This window comes from Halictus rubicundus, chromosome 2, assembly GCF_050948215.1.
Source record: "Halictus rubicundus isolate RS-2024b chromosome 2, iyHalRubi1_principal, whole genome shotgun sequence".
In the NCBI taxonomy this organism is placed as follows: Eukaryota; Metazoa; Arthropoda; class Insecta; order Hymenoptera; family Halictidae; genus Halictus; species Halictus rubicundus.
This window is the reverse complement of record NC_135150.1, coordinates 28,023,821-28,044,744: the sequence shown is the minus strand read 5'-3', so window position 1 is coordinate 28,044,744 and position 20,924 is coordinate 28,023,821. Positions and strand designations below refer to the sequence as shown.

General features: G+C 38.4%; 1 protein-coding gene across 2 annotated transcripts in view; it reads right to left on the bottom strand.

Moving 5' to 3' along the window:
• The window catches only part of LOC143365806 (uncharacterized), a 37,583-nt gene extending 18,814 nt beyond the window's left edge, over window positions 1–18,769 (bottom strand). The window contains exon 1 of one of the 2 annotated variants that reach the window (XM_076806353.1): window positions 18,540–18,769. In XM_076806353.1, coding sequence (XP_076662468.1) covers window positions 18,540–18,759 — 220 coding nt within the window. In that variant the 5' untranslated portion in view covers window positions 18,760–18,769. Of the gene's footprint in view, window positions 1–15,425; window positions 15,535–18,539 lie in introns of those variants that run through there. The other variant, XM_076806354.1, reaches the window with a different exon arrangement.
• Window positions 18,770–20,924: the final 2,155 nt, after the last annotated feature.

Here is a 20,924-nt window from a genome sequence, read left to right as displayed (position 1 = left end):
GAAAATACACAGAATGCAGCTGGGAAATGATAAACTTCGATGGTTTGATTCGAAGTTTTAATTAGTGCGGCTTAGTTCGCGGGGATTGGGATTGGTCTTTAGGGTAGACGCTTCGAGTATGTTTGTTCTAAAGCGAATTTTAGTGGCATTGCGAGTTTGATCGTATTGTTGTCAAGAAGAAGTTGAAACGGTGTTGTTCAAAATGAAAAATCGATTGTTAAACTGCGGGTAACTTTGTGCTAAAGAAAAATTGTCCACATCAAGTGTACAAAATAGAAGTTAAAAATGCATTTTCTCTTTTAATAATTTCAATTAGTCGAGAATAATTTAACACCGTTCACCTCTTCTAATGTTTTTACTGTTTCGTACTTTCAATTTTTGTCATAAATGTATCAAATCGATAGATTATACATATGCACAGAAGTCTGCTTAATTAAGAAACAATTTTAACCTAATGAATTCTTTCACGCCGAAGACCTGACCTGACCACACACGTAAAGTACATTGATGCTCATTTATGTGCATTGACAAGTAAATTTATGTAGAATATCTAAATGTAAGTGTACTGTGACGAGCATTCAAGTAGTTACAACAATTACTCGCAATTATCTACGATTTAACTGAAATTGTACTTTATTTGTAAATTTAAAATGTATCTTTTATTGTTCTTTTATCTTTTATTATTATATATTCCTTAATTAATTGAATATCGTTAGATCCAATTTCCTGATCACGTGTTTCTCCAGTGAAAATTCATTCATTTTCTGATCTATAAACTATAGTTAACTATACACAAATCAACATGGCAGGTATATACACTATTTTTTTATCTGAAAATTGATCAAAAACAGTCTGGAAAGATGAGTCAAAGTGAACTGAAAATGAGATTAGCTGAATATAATATATGTGAATATAATATATAAGTGCTCCTTTAAAAATGTGGAAATTATTAAAAATGAAATTGAGTTGCAACTTTAACAGAAGCGTTTTTATTTAAAAATAGGAAAAAAGTTTGCGTCGCGGAAATGGAATCTGCAACACAGTGACACTCGGAAAACCCCGTGAGCGAACATATACCGTTGCGATTATGCTTATTGTGGACTGACAATGAGTTGACTTGATTCGTTCCGCCCTAGATAAAGCGCGGGCCGCAGAAGGATCCCCTTCCCGCTCGCATACCAACGCGAAGTATGCGAGGAAAATGCGTGCGAAGTCATCCTGCAGTTCCGATCGTTCAACGATATTGCACAATCATTATAACTTTTAATTTCGTAGAATCTCAAATGTTTTCGTAAATCGCGCAATGCTTTCATAAATTCTGCACAATTCTCATAATAATAACTAGACTGCGAATTTTATGCATTTATGACAAAAATGGGCAAGCATATTAGAGATCTTTCAAATTTTATAACGAATCTGGTTGTTAACTTTGAAAGTGGCTCAGCTCCATTTTTGGTAAGAAAACACATATATTCACTGAACAATTGCCATTATTTTAATTCGAACAACTGGTAATTTGAAGCAGTAGACATATTAAAAAGATTTAAGGGCAGCAGCGTATTGATTTCAGCTTAATAAAATACTTAAAAGAAAGAAATTTTTATTTCTCGCTCCTGTGTCTTCTAATCAATGCAAATATTTTTTATTTTGCACAAAGATCCGCAGTCTAATAACTTTTAAATGCTAAATTTTGCCATTCTCCTGCAGTTAACGAAGAAGATCTCTTCGACCTCGATTCGAGGCTCACCGACGCCATTGCTATTTCCAATTCGAACTTCCCGAAACCCGTGAGACTCGAGAGTCAACAATCGGCGGTCACTTATCGCTTTTCTCGAAAGTGTGCGGTGTCGGTTTACGGTTTGCAGAAGGGTCTCTCGCCTAACGGCGCTCATGCGTGTACCGCCTCCGCGACTACCGCGAAAAACATTGTCCGTCGCGAGAAAACTGCCTGGGCGAAGTAGAAGTCGTCGTAGAATCGTTTATTATTTATAGAATATCATTTTTTAATTAGAGAATATCACGATCGTAGAATCGTTTATTATTTTCTCGTCTCATGTTTCCAGCCGGGGGCGGTATCTAATGGAAAATTAGTGTTTCGCGGTATCTTCGGCCGCTGGACGTGATCGATAAATTCTTGTAAGCTTCCCGATGTCGGATCCCCGGTAATCTTAAGTATTAAATAAGGTATCGCCCGTTGCTGATCCGACGGATAAAAACCAACAAACATCGTTGCCGAAAATAGCGCGGCGAAATTTTCCCACGATCAACGATCGCTCATTCTTAATAAAGATGTATCGAGATCAACGCCGAGATAAGGACTCCTGTCGTTTTTATTTATCGCTAATCGCATCAATTGTTCTTACGTAATGCCCCGATAAAAATGCCAGTTTGGCGTCCGCCGTAATTTCGACGAGATAACCGTGGCTCGCACTGTCTAGCGTTGATAGTGACAGTATGTACATTGACATCGGTAATTTTGCGAGTCTCGGCAATTTGGGTAACGTTAATGTTGCATTATGATAAATAAAAATAGTTACGTCCCTCGGTCATTATCAGGAAAAATAATTTACCGTTGATATCTGGCGTTGATAGTAACGGTACATTGTTATCGGTAATTTTGCGAGTCTCGGCAATTTTCTGATATATTTTTTTCCAGCTTCATTACGTTAAATAAAAGTCCCTCGGTCATTATCAGAAAAAAACAATTTACCGTTGGTATCTAACGTTGACAGTGATGGTCATTTTTGCGGGTCTCAGACAATTTTTTGAAATTTTTTTTCAAGGTTCGGGTGCGCTTTATCATACTCCTGTTGGTCAGCGTTGATGTTCCGTCCAATTTTAATGAAAATGGTCGTGCACCCGGGCCATTATTGGACGGACCAATTTACCATCGATATCTAGCGTCGATAGGGGCAATAAATTGTAATTGGGACTGCTTGTGATTTTGTAAAAGTCTCAAACAATATTCTGAAATATTCTTTTTGAGGTTAGAGTACGTTTTGCAATCTTTGTGCTGGGTAATGTTAAAACTGATCATGTCCCTGGATGATTATCAAACAAATAATTAAAAATTAGTATTTAAAAAATTACACATACAATATTGTCCTACATTTGTATGACAACTTGGTTTAAGGTACGTGTGGTTACCAATACGTTTAAATGTTTATTATAAATTGTTCATCATTGTTTGTCATTTGTCTATTATTTTATTATAATTAATATAGGTCAGTCCTAACTAGCCTGCATATTTTCTTTGTCAAAAATAGAGTAAGAGAAACAAAACAGAAGAACTTAAAAGTCCTGTTGCATCATTTTCAACCTGTAAAAATAATTTAAACAAAATTTCCTATTTTGCTTCACTTCAATTATGGAAGAAAATTTTCATTCAGCATTGACAGTCGTAGCATCTCCGCTGTAAAGCCATCTCTTATAGTCTTTCAAAAAGTGTACATATGAAAATGGACCTATACAAAGCGTTCAGAAAATTGCAAACTGTATTTTTAGAAGCTGGACATCGTAATGTGTAGTAAAACGTCGGCTTCATAAATTTGTTAAAAAGAAGCTCGGCAACGTTCGGAATATTTATACGGTAGCTCGTCTTCAGAAATGGCGCATGACTAACCTGCTGAATAATTGATCCTCAAAGGCATTCATTATTGTTAATCGTTCTCTGCTGCAAAGGTTCTGGTTTCTACAGGCTTGTTTGCGCAAGCTGACAATAATAGTTAAACATTTACATCGGTCAATAAATCTTCTTGTCATTGAAAAACAAATTCACCCGCGTCGTTTCCTGCACGGACTACACAAAAACGAAATGAAAAATTCCATTTGAACTAGAACGACTTTAGCTAAACTTTAGTACGACTTTAGTAAAACATTTGCCATCTCATAACTCTGCAAAACATATTCTCGATCTAAGTCCGGTCCTCGGGTCCGTGCTGCGACATAGATCGTGTAGGGCTACTGTTTTGTGACCGTGCCGAACGTCAATTAAATATAGTTCAAATGATATCGAGTTTAGTGTCATTTTAATCAGAAAAATGTCACGAATCAGTTGGCGAAGGTCCCATAAGAAAATAATGAAAAATAAAGAAGTTTCGTAATTGAATTAGTAATGGTTCACACCGATATACCCGACCCGGTATTACGCGCCATGTTTATACTACTCGATGAGCTTCCTATGAGCTCGAGTATGCTCAGTGGAGGGGTTAGGCGAATTGCCTAAGATTGTGCAGCTCCGTTCGGCTTAGATCAAGACTTTACTGTACTCCAACGATTTTAATCTAGATGATTTTCGATGCTTTCTAGCGAGTTTCTTTTAATTACCGGCGTCGTTATTATTTTGGTGTGTGGGTAGCGTTCCCACAATTAAAATCACAGATGTCGTCAATTACGTACACGCGAACGAAGACCGACCCCAAACACCTCGCGGCTTTTAACTATAGTTCCGTGTTTTGTCGTTTCAATCTCGCCTCGCGGAGGATTCGCTGTTTTTTTATCCTCGTCATCCGCGGAGATTTTATTGTCCATTCTTCTATTTACGTAATGAACGCCTGGGAAAAACCTCGAACACCAGGAACACGTCCGGAAGAATTCCCGCCGCACCGACGATTAGATAAACCTCGAAACTGAAATTTCGAACGCGACGAACGTGATTTATCTGCCGGGAACGTTTACATGCCGATTACGCTCTCTATCTGCGCTTTAGAAGTCTCTACGCGTGGCAAAATATTTTTCTAATTGTCCCCGAGAATTGTATCTCTGATTGCAGCGCTCTTTCCACGTTTGAAAATATTTTAAACGGAAAAGTATATTTTGTTCTCGTTTCAGATCTCAATTTTGAGCGCCAAAATATTTTAAATGTTGTTGCAAAATATTCTTCACGAGCTTCTTCTGCAGTTTAAAATTTCCGACTTGGTGTGTGCTATGTTTTTTGAATATTCAATTCGTGAAATGAAGAAAGCTAAATATATAAATCTATAAATTATAAAATTAAAACGTATAAATATATAACTCGCAAAATAGAAAATACTGTTATCCGAGAGCGGTGCTTACGCGGATGATGGGCCCGAAATGAACGTGATCAGGGCAGTTTTGACAAGTAATTGCGCATCGGGACGGAAAACGAAGATTGCCGGTTCATTTTTCAGATTATAATACCGATCGGATTATAAGACGGTACAACAACGATTTAAAGATAAAAAAGAAACGCTGGTTGGCCGGCAATATTTTTGCGATATCTATGCGGGTAGATCGATAAAAAATATCGCCGTTGGGGTTCGAGATCGCGATAAACTGGCCCGGTACATCGATTAATTCTCCCTTTAATAGAATTAATATTAACGACACGAAATGATCGGGCTACGAACTATTGCCGCGGCGGCAATCAACGGGCCGTGGCGTTATAATCTTCGATTATAATCGAACGAGTCGGCGAGTGTGCGCCTTCCAGATGCGCTGCGATACGCGCGCTTCGCACGCGCGTGTTTACGCCGCGCACGTGTGTGTGCGTGGTGCCCGTCTTATTTTAAACGCGAAGGAGTATAGCGTCATTTGCTTGTATAATAGAGCCGGCGACATTTTTGCGTTTTACCCTTGAGCATCGCCGCGCCGACAGGAGTCTAAAATTATCCGTGCGTCGGGATGACGTGTATTTGTCAGATAACAATGTGCTTAATTCAATGATAGAGCATAGGCCGGCTCGCGTACTCCCCGCGACCAGCTCGAAATCCGCCGCCATCTTGTCGATCCTTTATCGCGGATTATCTGCACAACTGTTTCACTTTGCTCCAATCAGAGCCGGCTGAAATACTGTTTTATCGGGTTGCTGCATATCAAACGTCCGATTCGCGACGACATCTTTAAAAAACAATTTTAACTTTTCTCCAAATAAAATTTATTGTAGACATCAACATATTCTGTCAATGAATTGCAAGTTTTTCAATAATACCATGGCAAAAATAAAATTTTTTGAACGTTCGTTATTTACCAGATTATTTATGCATAGTTAATGATCATGTTTATTTTCTATCTTTTTGCGCCCTCTTATTTTCAATTTTGCCCCCCCACCTGGCATTTTAAGTATTTTATTTGAAATCTAAAGGAGAGTCCCTTGATTGGTACCAGTTTGAATGAACAAAATTTATTGAATAATCTTTAATGGAAGCATGTAGTTCCAATAATTGCAAGATAACAAATGTGCAACCGGTAATTTGACCGGTAATATTGAAGATAGCTATATACGTGTATATATTATCATATTCTTTAGAATTATGTTACTTGTACTGCATCATTATATTGCTTGTTCCAAATATTTGGGTTTCATCTTGGAATACCTGATTTATTTTAATTCATTTAATTCATTTCTTTCATTTTTGTAGGTTAGAGGTCCCCAAACAGGTAAAAGTAACTTTAAAAAATGTTTTAAATGATTAAATGTTTGTACGTTACTGATTTCTTCGAAGAGAATTGAACCTGTGAATTTTATAAAGTTCTAACCTCAAAGGATAATTGCTTTTGTTGGTTGAAAGATTGTTCATGGGAAAAATTAAATAGGTAACTGCGTCGTTGATGCACGTGTTATCTGCTGTTTTGCAAGTCTAAAAATTCAAAATCCATAATGACTTTTATCAACAGTTCAGATTGTTCAGCAATGATAAAAACTGTTTCTATGAATATTTTGTACGCCATTAATATTTGTCACTATCTTTTTTTACAGTGTTACAAGTTTCAAAATTCACAATGGAACTTACGAACGTCTCAAAATGTTATCCAACAAAGTATGAACACACTTTTGCAATTTGTGCCACTAATGTTACTGCACGTGTGTTACGACGTTTCACACGAATCCATAATGAGGTTTATCAACATTTCATAATGCTCAGTGCCAATAAAAACGGTCTCCATAAATGTTCCAAATTTCTCTTGTCAATTTTCCTCGATATACAATTTGTTTGCCGTTTAACAGATGTCACAAAGGGGATCATCAATATTTCAAAATATCGGTAAACAATAAAGTTTACCACTTTAACAATAAAGTTTACCAGTTTTCATTCGGAAGTCTCATTTACGATCGACTGTTATACAATTTTATTGATGTGGCAAGGTTCACTCAAACCACTGTGATTATTATGTCACAGTTCTGCTTTTTCCACGTCACACCGCGTAATATGTAGTTAATGCACTGTATTTACACGTATTGATCGTAAATGCACACTGTTTACGCGCATAATAACTTTAATGAAAACGTATTATGAGAGCTATGTAAATTATACCGTGAATGACTGCCATTACTGCATTGTCAACTTCGCACAAATCGAGGCTTGATCGTCCAAATAAAAATAAAATTAATAAACAAATGCCTACATTTTAAAATCGTGGCACAATTATTCTTGAAGCTTTTTTAAGAAATTGTCACAAAATTGTCCAGAGTTTAATTAAAATTCAATATTTATCTAATCTTGAAGAATTGTTAGAAGTACAGGGTGTCAATATTTCTCTTCTGAATAAAAAATTTTCAATTTCAGAGAAATTTAATTTCATAAATTTGCAAACAATACAAAATGAGGGTGACGCTTGCTTTCGAGGTCATCTCGAATGCCATTGGCTACTCCTACGCAGAAATGGGCTCGCGGAATAATGGCTCGCGTTAGCAAGCACTGTTACATTTTTACCGGTGTTGAAACATTGTAGACTCATCTCGTTAGTGTCTACACACAAACACGTTCCTATAATTTCCTCGAAGCTAACACTACGATTTCTCAGGCTCGCGTAACCGAGTAGCAATAGGAGTTCTTGGAACACGAACGTTCCGTCACTCCGCATTGGCAGCCATGATAGATAGGGCCTCGGAGGTGTCAAAAGATTATCCTCATTTTCATCCGATGCGTTATTCATCGCGAAATCGCTCGTTCTGCACATAATCGCATGCATTTATCTCCGTTTTTACAAGGAAGTCTCCGTAAGACGTGTTTCCCAAGTGTTTTACACGGTCTGGAATGCGGCGAAAAAATCTGCCAGAAGATTAGGTTGGACGGAAGATCAATGGTTCTGTGAAAATGAGGAACGGAGACGGACGGTGACAGTGTTGTGCAATTTTTCGCCGTATTTTTCTGTCGAGCGAATAAATCGCCGGGATTTAATTTTCCCGGCTATTTTCGGCAAGGCTAAATATAGTTCTGCACGATACTTGGAAGCGAGGTTTAATGTCAATGTTAATTCCACCAGGACTTCTGGAAGACTCGGTTATTGCTCCATTTTCTTGGAAAATCCTCTCGAGTCGATCGTACTTACAGTTCTAAGAATATTTGGAATAAGATTTTATTTTCTAAAACACAGACGGAAGAAATGATCTTCGTTGCTGAAAGTAATATTTCTGCAATAATAATAAGCTTAAATCTAAGCTGCAGATCTTTATGCAAAATTTTAAGTTTCTCCGTCAATTGCAAAACATGGAAGCTGTAATAATAGTTCGTTCCTCTCCTTAACAATTTTATGTATATTCAAAAATAACATGTGTACATTTTTCTGCACTTAGACAATTTTTATGTGAACGCATAAAACCCTCACTTCGTTTGCATAATTGCAGAAAATATTTTGGACCCAGTGTACTTGTACTGTTGGTACGCAGAATATTTATTGACGCAGTAAATTTAATAACGCAGGTTATTTACTTCTCTTAATAATTTTAATACGTTCTTTTTGTTCGAAATGCTTTTTATATGTTTTGAATTTCGTATTTCATTTGCACGTTTCTGTCACGGGCGCATAAAATGCGCAGTCCAGTTAGCTTGCTATGGTTGATCGAGATTTCGTTAAAAATGATCTTCCATTAACATTTATAATTTACATGGTAATGTGGAGGGTGGAAGTGTTGTTGTTTGTTCGTTTTCTTCGCGAGTGCGTAAATGAATATTGCGGATGAAAGAACATCAGATTTCGTGCTTTGAAGGTAATGGCATGCCATCCGGTGGCGCAGGTCCCTCGAAATCACGTTAACAGTTTCCAGTTTTACCTGGATCTTGATCTCGCTGACCTTCGCGCTACTTCCAGAACGCATGCGAATAGATCCTGATGTCATCCCGTCCTATAATCCCTTTTCTCGAAAAATTTCACTAATCCTCCGCCAATACGCTCTGTAAAAAACCTTTCCCCGTATCCTCTTTTATATTCGCAGAGACTTAAGAGAAGAGATTTTGAGATTTTTTGATTTTTTTTTTATATTTTCAGAGTAAAAACATTCTTCGGAATGCAAAAGACTCGAAATTAGAATAAACTGAGCTACAACGTTCTTCGATTTGTGCTCTATTGAAATCGCTAATCAGGAAAACGGAGTCGACACGATTTGACGCGACCGTTTCAAAATGGCGTTGTCTCGTTTCCTTTGGACAAATCAGTTCCTTGAACAACGAGCGTAAACAACGTAAGGTTAAGTCATTGAGAACAGGACACTTCACGGATTTTGATTTAATTTCTCAAGAACTATGACGGGATTGGTGATAAACTGTAAATATTTAGGTGTTACCGAACACATTAGCGATATGGTAAATTATTTTTATACATAGACATGGTATTGTACGCGCGATCGGTAATCGTGCGAAGTATCTCGTAAAATATTGAGTTTTGCAGTGACCTTATCCGACGCCATTTATGCGCAGAACATCTCGCCTAATAAAATGTGCAATTGTAACTGTTGTACCGTGTCCCGACAATAGCAATTTCCCAGAATCATTTCCCAAAATCTTCATGATTTATATTAAAACGATTATTACTAAAAGTTATTACCGATCGATCGATTTCACTTTGTGTATTACAAATAATTTTTCGACCAATAATATTTATTAGGAAAAATATTTACAGAAAAAAAGAATTATTTCTCATTCTCAGTACACACAGATCATCGTTGCTATTATTACTATTGTACTTTTTGTGTAAATTGGCAGCAAAGCTTGTGTGGATGAAGACTGATTTGAAAATTGCGTCGAGAGAAAAAGAACGTTAAATAATATAGAATGATTGCAGCTTTGCAAAAACGTAAGCGTTTCAAATTGAGCTCAATGCGTAAACGAACACACGTGTAATTGTGCTTATTGTCCGAGCATCGTAATTATCTAACCGCGCGGACATAAATGGCACAAAACGAGGACTGCTCTTGCGTGATCCATTTATTGTGAGCAAACAAAGGACAACGATTTTTGCCATTCGAGCCATTCATCGGCCATCTACTACCTACAAGAGGCCAAGGATCATTGGAGCAGTGTGTAGATCATGAAAGCACGGCTGAATGCAGTTCAATCATTTAATTCGAGTCACGCGTCACTCGCGAACAAGCAGAATTCTTGATCTTCATTCTTTGCGGACACCGTCCATTAGAAGTGTCACCTGAATTCGTACTCTGACCTGTTCTGCTTTCGCTATGCTCGTGTCCACCATCTTTATAAATTCGAACGCGACCAATCACTGCGCAAACTGAAGACATTTATTTAAATGCGAATTAGGAACACGCTTGGCAGAAAAATGCTTTACGACGAAACAGAAAAAACTGAACTGCGAAAAATATTTTTGGCATTTATTAATTTGGCTATTTACGAATGTTGCAATTTTCACTTTTTTTTTTTTATTAAAAACTTAGATATCCAGGGTTAACCTTGGGTCGATTCGATAAATCTAAATCAGGATTAGAAATGCAGTTTCCTATTAATGTCGCATCCACTTTCTACTCCGATACGATGAAATATTTACTATAATTATGTTCGACTGCTGGAGCTTCAATAATGTAACGGAAATGTGTATCGGAACATTAAATTATATATGTTCGGTTTCGAAAATGGTAAAAGTAGTTAGAGAAAATACTCAACAACTCGGTAGAAAGATATCTAATTTCTCTTTTAGATACATCCTTAATCCGTTCTCTATGTATTGCAATGTATATGTTTGTACTGGATATAATTTAACTTATAACTATAATTAAACTCATTAACGAATATTTCTAACATAAATTGAAATAGAGCCAGAATTATATGCCATTTTTAACACTATTGTATCCAGTAAGCGTTCTCAGATCGTTTCATGTAATTTGTTTATCCTAAACGTGTCTAATTTTAATTTGTACTGTCTTTTAAATTGTTTATATTCTATTTTTTATTCGCATAAACTTGTCTCGACTTTGTCCGAACGTTCTCAATAAAGTTTAGGTCGGGTGGCGAGTTGTTCCAAAACATAGATATTTTAACAACAATACAATTGCTGCACTTTTGCCATGTGAATTACAGTATTAAGCAAAACCGACGTCGGAAAGTGCTTTCGAATATGACGCTTCGAAATCGCAAAAGAACAGGAGCATATTAACAACTCGATTTACTATGCAAATTCGACCAGAATGAACTAATTTCTACGCATAATAAATATGCAAAGTGTCTTATTACACGAAAGCCAATAAGAAAAATTCCGGTTCCTATTCCGACCCTCGTATGTTTCCCAGGATTGCTGTTAACATTAACCGTACCACAACCGGTCGTATGATCGGACTCGCGTTTTTTATTTTATAATTATTGAAATCACAATAACGCTTGCATTAGAAATTTCTTCGTTCAAACACGTGTTGCTACAAAAATTGACGAAGAAGTTACGACGAAACTAATCCAGAAACTAGTCCAGTGAACGAAATCTTTGTTTATTTAACAAAGAAAATTTACCAAAACGGTTAGTTCCAGATCGAAGCTTTTCAAAGGATTTTTCGTATTCCTCCATAAATAAAAAATGAGCGTAACGCAAAGAGGCCTCAGGTTAGTCCATATTACTTAATGTTAAACAACTTTTTTTGCCAGTTAATAGTTGAAGCCATTTGCAATAACCCGTATGATTTGTAGACCCCTAAGTATTCAATTATAGGCGGAGTAATTACATAACTATCGCACTGAAAACTGATGAGTTCCCAGGAGCGAAGAAGTGGTCATTTACCATTCGTATATCTCCGTAAAAAATTTTTTTTTAAAAATCGGACTTTGGCATATTATGCACGCACTATTAGGCTATACAAAAATAATTGTTTTTCATAAAAAGCGAATAAAATGGATATTTTAACGCCTTGGCACCACTGTGCGGCGCACAGTGGGCAATTTGGACGAAGTCGAATTCAAAATCAAAGAACTTTCGGTAGAAATGAGGTAGAGCGATGAAATTTTTTAAAAATTAAACCTGAAACTTTGTAGAATATGGGAAAAATAGGGAGATTATTACCATCCAATCATTTCAACGAAAAAATGATTTCGGTCGTAGACAAATTTTCAGACCAGATTTGAAATCAGCGTGCAAAAATCTATGGGAAATGATGTACAGCATGTTAAAAAAAATTTTTTCCGCGCGTGGTATTGGGAAAACCACAATTTTCTTGAAGTTGTGCAAGTTTAACGAATTTTCTCAAGGTTAAAAAGCGCTCGTACCATAATCTCCCTATTTTTCCCATATTCTACAAAGTTTCAGCTTTAACCCTTTGCACTCGGCGCTATTTTCATTCTAAAACTAAATTTTTCTTCCGTCTTAGAATAGTTTTATTTTATTCATACGAAACTGATACGATTTCCACATATAATATTTAAATGTTTAGTAATCTATTGAATACTTTTGTAATGTAACAAATATTTTGTAATATTTTTTGTAATTTCCTTGAAATATTGCCACAACAATTTCTAGTGGTGCTTCAGAGTCACCACTCGAGTGCTAAGGGTTAATTTAAAAAAATTTCATCGCTCTACCTCATTTCTGTCGAAAGTTCTTTCATTTTGAATCCGATTTCGTCGAAATTGCCCACTGTGCGTCGATTTGCGTCGGCCCGTGCCAGACTGTTTAAAAAAGAATCGATCGAACGTCTCGGTTGAAATTCACACTGGCCAATGTTACGGAGAGATCCGAAAGAAAGAAGTATTGCTCTCGGTGCAACGACCGGACATAGGCGTATACGGAGGGGGCTCCTACTTTCTCTGCATACCTTCGCCTCCGACTGGGTCGGCCTCAATCATCGGGAACGCCATTATTACGGTACGTTTATTCGCAACCGCCTACTTCGCCGTGATTAATTAATTCCTGGCTGTCCCCGGCCACCGGACTATTTACTGTTTTCCATAATGGAAGGTCGTCAGTCGCGGATCGGATCGGACCCGATCGATCGTGACTCGTTTTCCCGCGAAATCGACCGCGCTGCCGCTGCCGCTGCCTGTACCCGGGAACACGAGATGAAAATCATTCGGATAATCGACCGTAACGCAAACCGGATAAGCGCGATCGATACTTTCACCCGGGGGAAAGATCTACAATAGGGAAATGTCTTTTTGTCCCGGCACACGATCATCCGATCGCACGAGCCAGAACCGTTACGCTCCGGGATCGGTAGCCACCCTTTTGCTGCAGCATAATTATTGAAAAGAACAGTTATTAGTAGATTGTGAATATTTATGCAAAATAAAAATTTTCGGTCCGAATTGTAACAAGCTGGAGTGAAATAGAAATTTATTTTCTTTCTTAATATGTTTAACAGGTTGAAAATAATTTAATAGCATTTTAAAATTTAAATTTAAAATTTAAAAGTACACTGGAATGATTAAACAAAAGACATTTTTCAGTGGCTCTTGTTTCTCGCAGATGCAGTAACTGCAAATGCACAAAAATTCTTTGGCAAAAGAAACAATCTTCTCGGTTGCAGTTTCTTGGAAATTGTTGTTTTGTGTAAAAGTCCGCGGTCGATCGATCATTTATAATGAGGTCTGTATAATGATTTTCTAAAAACTGTGCCGGTTTACCGGTTCGCGCGCGACACAATTATATTAATATCCCCAGAAATTGCGATAGTTAGCTTGCAGTCCGAGGCGACCGCAATTAAGCCGAGGAACGGCAATTAAAGGCGGCACCGGGGATAAACGCGAGTACTTCCGATCGCGGGCCACGGGATACGTGAACGACCAACCGGAAGTGCGCAATACTTCTTGCGGCTAGCCGGCCGGAGAGCAAGGTCGACCGTCTAACTAGCCTAAATCGCGGATTCGATTGAACGGTGACGGCTAAGGTCGGCCTGGAAAAAGACCCGCGAACACTATAAATAATCTCGACACTGCCATGCCGTTCGGCTCGTTTTCGTGTAACGGGGACGCCTACAAGGTAACCCGTATTCGTTGACCCGAAAACTTTGATTTTTCTCGAGCGTCGCACGTTTGATGCAAGAAGCGTCCGAGAGAAATGTCAGCGATTTTTATGCGTTGTCTTTTGGTCGTGCGGACCTTCGGACAAAATTGAAATTTTCTGCGTCCGTCGCGAGAAACGGGATGTAAAAATGGTTTTCTTTAATCATTCTGGCAGCAGTACAGTGAATGAGTGCGGCGAGGTGTGGTTCTTTGTGTGATATTACAGGTTAAGCAACGTACATTGCGGTACAAGATAAAGATGGGTTACCGCCTAGGGGGGGTGTGCTGTATGCAAGAACCCGAAAATTATTTCGAGATTCCGAAAATTCCGAGATTCCCGAAAATTTCGAGTTTCCCGAAAATTCTGAGATTCCCGAAAGAATCGGGTTGGTTTCCCGAAAATTCCGAGCTTTCCGAAAGAATCGGGTTTCCCGAAAATTTCGAGTTTCTCGAAAATCCTGAGATTCCCGGAAGAATCAGGTTGGTTTCCCGAAAATTTCGAGTTTCCCGAAAATTCTGAGATTCCCGAAAGAATGAGGTTGGTTTCCCGAAAATTTCAAGATTCCCGAAAGAATCGGGTTGGTTTCCCGAAAATTTCAAGATTCCCCACATAATCGAAAATTCCGAGATTTCCGAAAGAATCATCGGGTTCCCTGAAAATTTCGATTTCCCTTTAGGGAATCCCGACACTTTCGAGAATCTCGAAATTTTCGGGTACCCGTCCCGAACCCGAAAAAATTTCGTGTTCCCGACCCGATTTTGGGTTCTCGCACACTCCTAGTGACCGCAGATTTCTTCGGATTTTCTCAATTTTATGTATTCAATCATTCTGACAGATTGAAAATAATTTATGCTCTTTAATAAATCGTAGCGAGTCACCTCAACCCGTTTGCATTGTTAACGGTAAAAATTAATCCGTTATTAAAACATGTGATATTTTGTAAATATAATAAAAGAAAATGACACCGACATTATTTCTCATCTATCTTTTTTAAGCGAATGGGTTAAAGCTGTAACAGACGTAAAAGAATTCCATATTTACTGATTTCATTTTCCTAATCATTGCGATTTTGACCCGTTTCCATATTTTTTCATATTTTCTCATATTTGTGTTCATTCCTGTGAACTCGAATGGTCGTTCCGTTTTTATTGACGCGCGACACGAAAAGGAGGAAAAAGTCCGTGAAACATCAGTATCGTTATTATCGGACATAATTACGTTCATTCCCCGATAAATTACGATCGTTAACTTACTTTCCGAGGCGACTGTATCCTACACGTGCCACGCCGGGAATTTCTTCGTCCTGCGTAATAATTAAAATCCCCAGGAAACGTCTGCCGACCGCAGAAAACCACTCCGAACCGCGTTCTCTGTTAATTATCAAAACTGGTTCTTTTTTTTGCTGAATTTGATTATGATCCTCTCGCGCGACCGCTGGGATAGTTCACTTTCGTTCGTTCGAGTTTGTCGTCCGGTGACGATAGAGTCATCTCTCGCCAGGAGAGGAAACGATGCAGATTTCGCAGATTCTCGATCATTCTGCATACATTAAAAAACCTGTGACACTGATCGTGAACGATAATGATTTGTATAAAGTATGCTTCAATCAATGAAAAAGAGCATTTGCATCGACGTTGCCGGTTCGCTTGCATTAAAATGGCACTCCTCGCACGATTATTAGTGTGTTTAGCGCTTCTCGCAGTTTGCAAGGCATTCGGGTTGCTTTGCAATTTCCTTCCTGTCAGAGGTGGGCGATATTTGACGAAATAAATATTTCAAGTACTATTTAATATTTTACAGTAAAATATTTTAGTAAAATATGTCTATTTTGACAATCTAAACCATGAAATAAAATATTTGTATTTCAAAAATTTGAATCATAAAATAAAATATTTCCAGTTAACAATCTGAAACACAAAATATATTTTATTTCAATAATCTGGCATAAAATAACATACTTATATTGAATACGAACCATTATTTCCAGCAAGAACATTTAAAATAAAAGGAATAAACTATTTCGAGATGAAATCAAAATATTTTTAATGTTCTTCAAATAAAATACTATTTTAAAAACTTATTGCATCAAATAAAATATTTTATTTTCAAAGTTGTACGCATACTTTAAAATTAGTGGGATTATTAACTATTTACTATTTAAAATACTATTATTCAGAAGATATGAATTTCAGAATTGCTGAATAGTAAAGTAAATTGTAAATTTTGTTTCTATCGATTGCAAAAGGTCGTTAAACTGTCAAGGTTCTGTCGCGATAATAATTAACTAATTGATGTCGATTGAAATGCACAACAACAAGCAATAAATTCAGCAGCGTCGAGCCGATTGTAAAATTTTAAGAACGTCAATTTCCGTATTAATTTAATCAGCAAATGCAATCATTTCGATTCGAAATGGAGGCATCGCTTCGTTTATTATTCATAGTGCGTTAATAAAGATAAAAAATTACTATTATCAAAAAAAGGAAAAAAAAATTGTTAGCTATCGCAGCAGCCTTGGTAACTGGGTTAAACGACCGGTGCCGAATACCGGTTTGAGTACAAATGACGAGATCGTTCAGCGATATGATAATAAATGTGTCCCTCTCTCCGTCCGCTAGCACTGTCAATATTGTTCATTGAGTAACCTACGATGAATATTTATTTCGGAATCTTTATTGACGTTTAATGGCTTATAGAATATTCAAGATCCTCCATTAAAGCTGGAAAGAAGACAAGGCTGCAGTTGGTTCGAGCGGTTTCGTAAAAGGAACACGAGACACATTTGCGAACACCAGATACGGGTGAGAAAGCGGTTGGCAACAGCGGTGATTAACAGAGAATTGTTAGTATTCCGCGTCAGAGGTCGCTGACCACTTCATTATCTCGATAGCATCTTATTTGTCTATACTCCGTGGCATTTGACGATCAGCGAAATTTTCAATTTCCCACCGAAACGGCCAGGTGACGTTCCCGGACGTGACGTGGCCTTCGTTCACCGGAAGTTCCGCAAACAAACGAGAACAAACTGCGTCCGGTTAATTGCCAGTGCGACAAGAGTGAATAACTAACTTTCTTGTCGGTACTCGTAAACTTTACTGACCCGTTTATTAGTAGAATTGGATTTAGGAGACCTTCACGATGATCAACGAAGACATAATTGACGCGTTAAACCACGTTATTATTGCCTGGCGACAAAGCTTTTGCAATTGTCCATTTGGTGTAGCAAAATGACAGCTCTTAATTTCTTGATGGTATTATTTGCGAGAATCAATATTGGAGAAAAACGGAGACACCATGTTTTTCCATTGGAAGAGAAAACATTTGTGTCGAGCTGTAATATTATATAAACTTGTTCGGTTGCAAATATAAATATGTTCCGATTTTAACGATATAGTTCTAACTAAGAATATAGTTCTTTCTAACGAAGAAAAACTATTTATATTCAACGATCTTATAATTGGGCAATTTTCTATTTTGTTGATCAATGAAAAGAGGAGAATTTAACGATTACAAATTTTATCCCGAGACATCGTTTAAACACATTCCACAGATGAACTCATTGTCAGCAACGTGAATGAAGATTATAGTTCCATTTATGTGCGTCTTCTTCGAAACTCAGGAATGCCATTTCTCAATTTTCATTCAGTCAGACAATTCGTGAATTCTCCATATTACTATTGTGTTTTACATGCAAATAGTTCACTCTAAAGACACAAGTATATAACAAGATTCCTCGTACAAGGCAGTAAAGATTTAATCTTTAGTATTAGGTAACTCAGGTAACGGTCCTTTCCTGATTAGTTCGGATAATCGAGGTCCAACAATATCAAGGATTACACAGACAAATATAATCCAAACTGTGCCGTGTTTGGTGTCATATTAATCGCGGAAAAGTGATGAATGTGCCGGTAAAAGTTCCATAATAAAATAATTAAAAATAAATAGTTTCTATCCATTTTTACGAAGCTACGCGATACCACACGTCGCAACCGACATTTCGGCCGGGAATTTTCCTCGTATATCAAGATTATGGTGACTCAATAAATATTTTCGCGACATCTAATCCCATAATTACAGATTTCTGCAATTCCCCTAGTCCATTCCCCTAGGCAGATCCCCTAAAACGATCGGTTTCACGCTTTCACGCGATCGTTGGCCGCCGTCGGAAGAAAAGCGAGCGCGGACCGCTGGAGGATCGCTTTGAAAAGTGAACGTCATCAATTAGGAGATCCAGGCGCGTCGCGACTCGGCAGGAACGTTAGGCTAGCGCGCTATAGCTCGCCTAGGCAGCCAGGCACTTAATGACCGGGCCCGGTCGGCAGCGCATCGCGAGACACAAAGAAAATCAGATAAACCAATTCACGTACCCTTGGCCCATCCAGTGAGAACGTTCCCAAGATAAGCGACCTTATAGCAGGGGTCGTACTCGGTGATGGAGGCGTTACCCCTGTGCCTCCTCCACAATCTGCCGAGGCCTTTCTTCAAGGACCTGAGTGTCCTCTGACCGAACTCCTTGCTGGCCGTGGCGTTTTGCGTACCGGCGCTGCTCTGTTCGTCGACGGGATCCTCGTCGGACATCGTCTTCATGTTGCTGGGAGGACGGTGGGGGGACGCGTGCGCGGCCAACGAAAATCGAGTTCCTCCTCGAACACTCTGTTTCTCCGTTCAAGAGTCCCGAATCTCCTCGAAGAAAACCACGGGACCACTACATCGCGCGACTTCCGGTGGCACTTGGCAGCCAACGATGGCAGGTACCACGACGGCTATTGGATACTGTTCTTCAGAGACCTGTTCCCCGACCTTTTCGGCTACTCGAACGGCGAACGGAGCTATCCAGCCAGGTGGATGAGCTCTATCGAGGTCACGACCGTCGCTGCTGATCGAGAGAGGTTGTGAAACTCGAATAAATCTCTCCCGGTGCCCCGTGTTCCCTGCACGACGACCACTCTTCTTCTTCTTCCTCTTCTTCTTCTTCTTCTTCTTCTGCTGTTGCTGCTTCTGCCGACTCTGTTTCTTCTTCTTCTTCTTCCTTCTTCTTCTTCTCCGCACCTCAAGGCCGGGCTCTTGTCGTTATTCTCACGTACGAGGAAAGGTCGGCGGAGCTTCTTCTCATGGAAAGCCGGAGATACCTTCCGGGACCACCACCCGTCGCTTCTTCTTGCTGCTGCTGCTGCGAACGACGGTTCCTCGGTTCCTGGAACGAAAACGATCGAGCAGATTAGACCACGGCTGCGAATCACCATTGTCAGAGCATGTAAACTGAAGCCTGGGGAAGAGCGTTAATTAAGCGACTCGGTAATTATCGGACGTGATTTCTGGGGACGCGTGACGGATCACTGAGAGAGCCGGGGACTCTGACGTGTCAGGTGTCCGAAGAGCGGAGATTTGTTGCAATGTTGTCGCGGTTGTTTGCCGATCGCGAGCCTATGGGAGCGCGCAGGATCATCGGGCTTTGCGGATCTGCGATCTTCGTGCAAAAAAAACGAGTCCGGGTGAGTCCAGATTTTTTTTAAATATGCGCAAGCAGGCTTGTCCGGATTTTGCAGAAAAATACCCTATTGTGGGACTCCGGGGAAATACAGTTGGGAAAATTTTCCAGCCGAATATCTCGAAAAGTATAAAAGATATTAACACTAGAACGACCGAGCAATAAATGCGACTGACGTACTCGTATATTGCTTTGTAACAGTGACAAGACAGTGCCCATTCAGACTTCGTACAACTTTTATTGTAATATGTGCTTGAATGAAGAGGTTCATTAAAAAATTTCCGATGAAAACATTTTTACAATTTCAGTAATTGTAAAAGAAAAAATTAGGAACCAGTCATTTTGACTGCTCCGGTCGTTCTAGTCTTAAAAAAGTGTAAAACGCGTGTCTAAGGATTTCGAGGGGAAAAGAGTTTCCAAGGTCATTTGAAGGTCAACTTTGTTTTTTCAAACGGGAACCTATATTTCTTATTATGGGATCTTATTGTACGGAAAAAGCCCAGCAATTTTCGTGGGATACTTTTTTTTTTATCCGCCCACTAGTTTCGGAGATATTTAAAGAGAAGTAGAGCAAGGCATTGTGTAAAATTCTTTGACGCAAATCGTTGATGTTTTGCAGGTGTAGTAGCACGCGCCGTTTGAAAACAAAATTCTCCTCTATTCATGTTTATGTTGTCTGTCTTCCGATATAAGATTGTACTATTTAGTCAGGTGTGAATCGTCGTAATAAGAGATACTATATCGTGGTACAATTAATTGTATAAAGTGGTGTATTCTTTAGAAGAACGAGTAGAAATAATTTTTATCTATGGAGCCGATGAGCGTACTCGTCGAACTGCTGATACGTTTAATGAGAGACATACTGATGCACATGTTTCTCATACGTACGTGTTACAATTAGTTGCAAAGTTTAAGGAAACAGGATCGAATTTAAAAAGAAACGTCATCGATTTACGTCACAGAATTCTACAGGAATGTATTCCAACAGATACCTCCAAAAATGTTCGTTCAAAATTTGAGAATCGTCTGTATTATTGTTTAGAAAACAACGGAGAACATTTTGCAAATTTGTTATAGTTATAAAGAAATTACAAACTTACAGTATAAGTACGACTCGCTCTACTTCTCTTTAACACTAGGTTTACGGAGCACTAAAAATGACTATTTTACATTACTTTATAACAATAACATGAATGTATCGATCAAAGTTTGTAGCCATTTTTTTTAATAATATATATCCAAAGAAATGAATTTGTTTAATAAT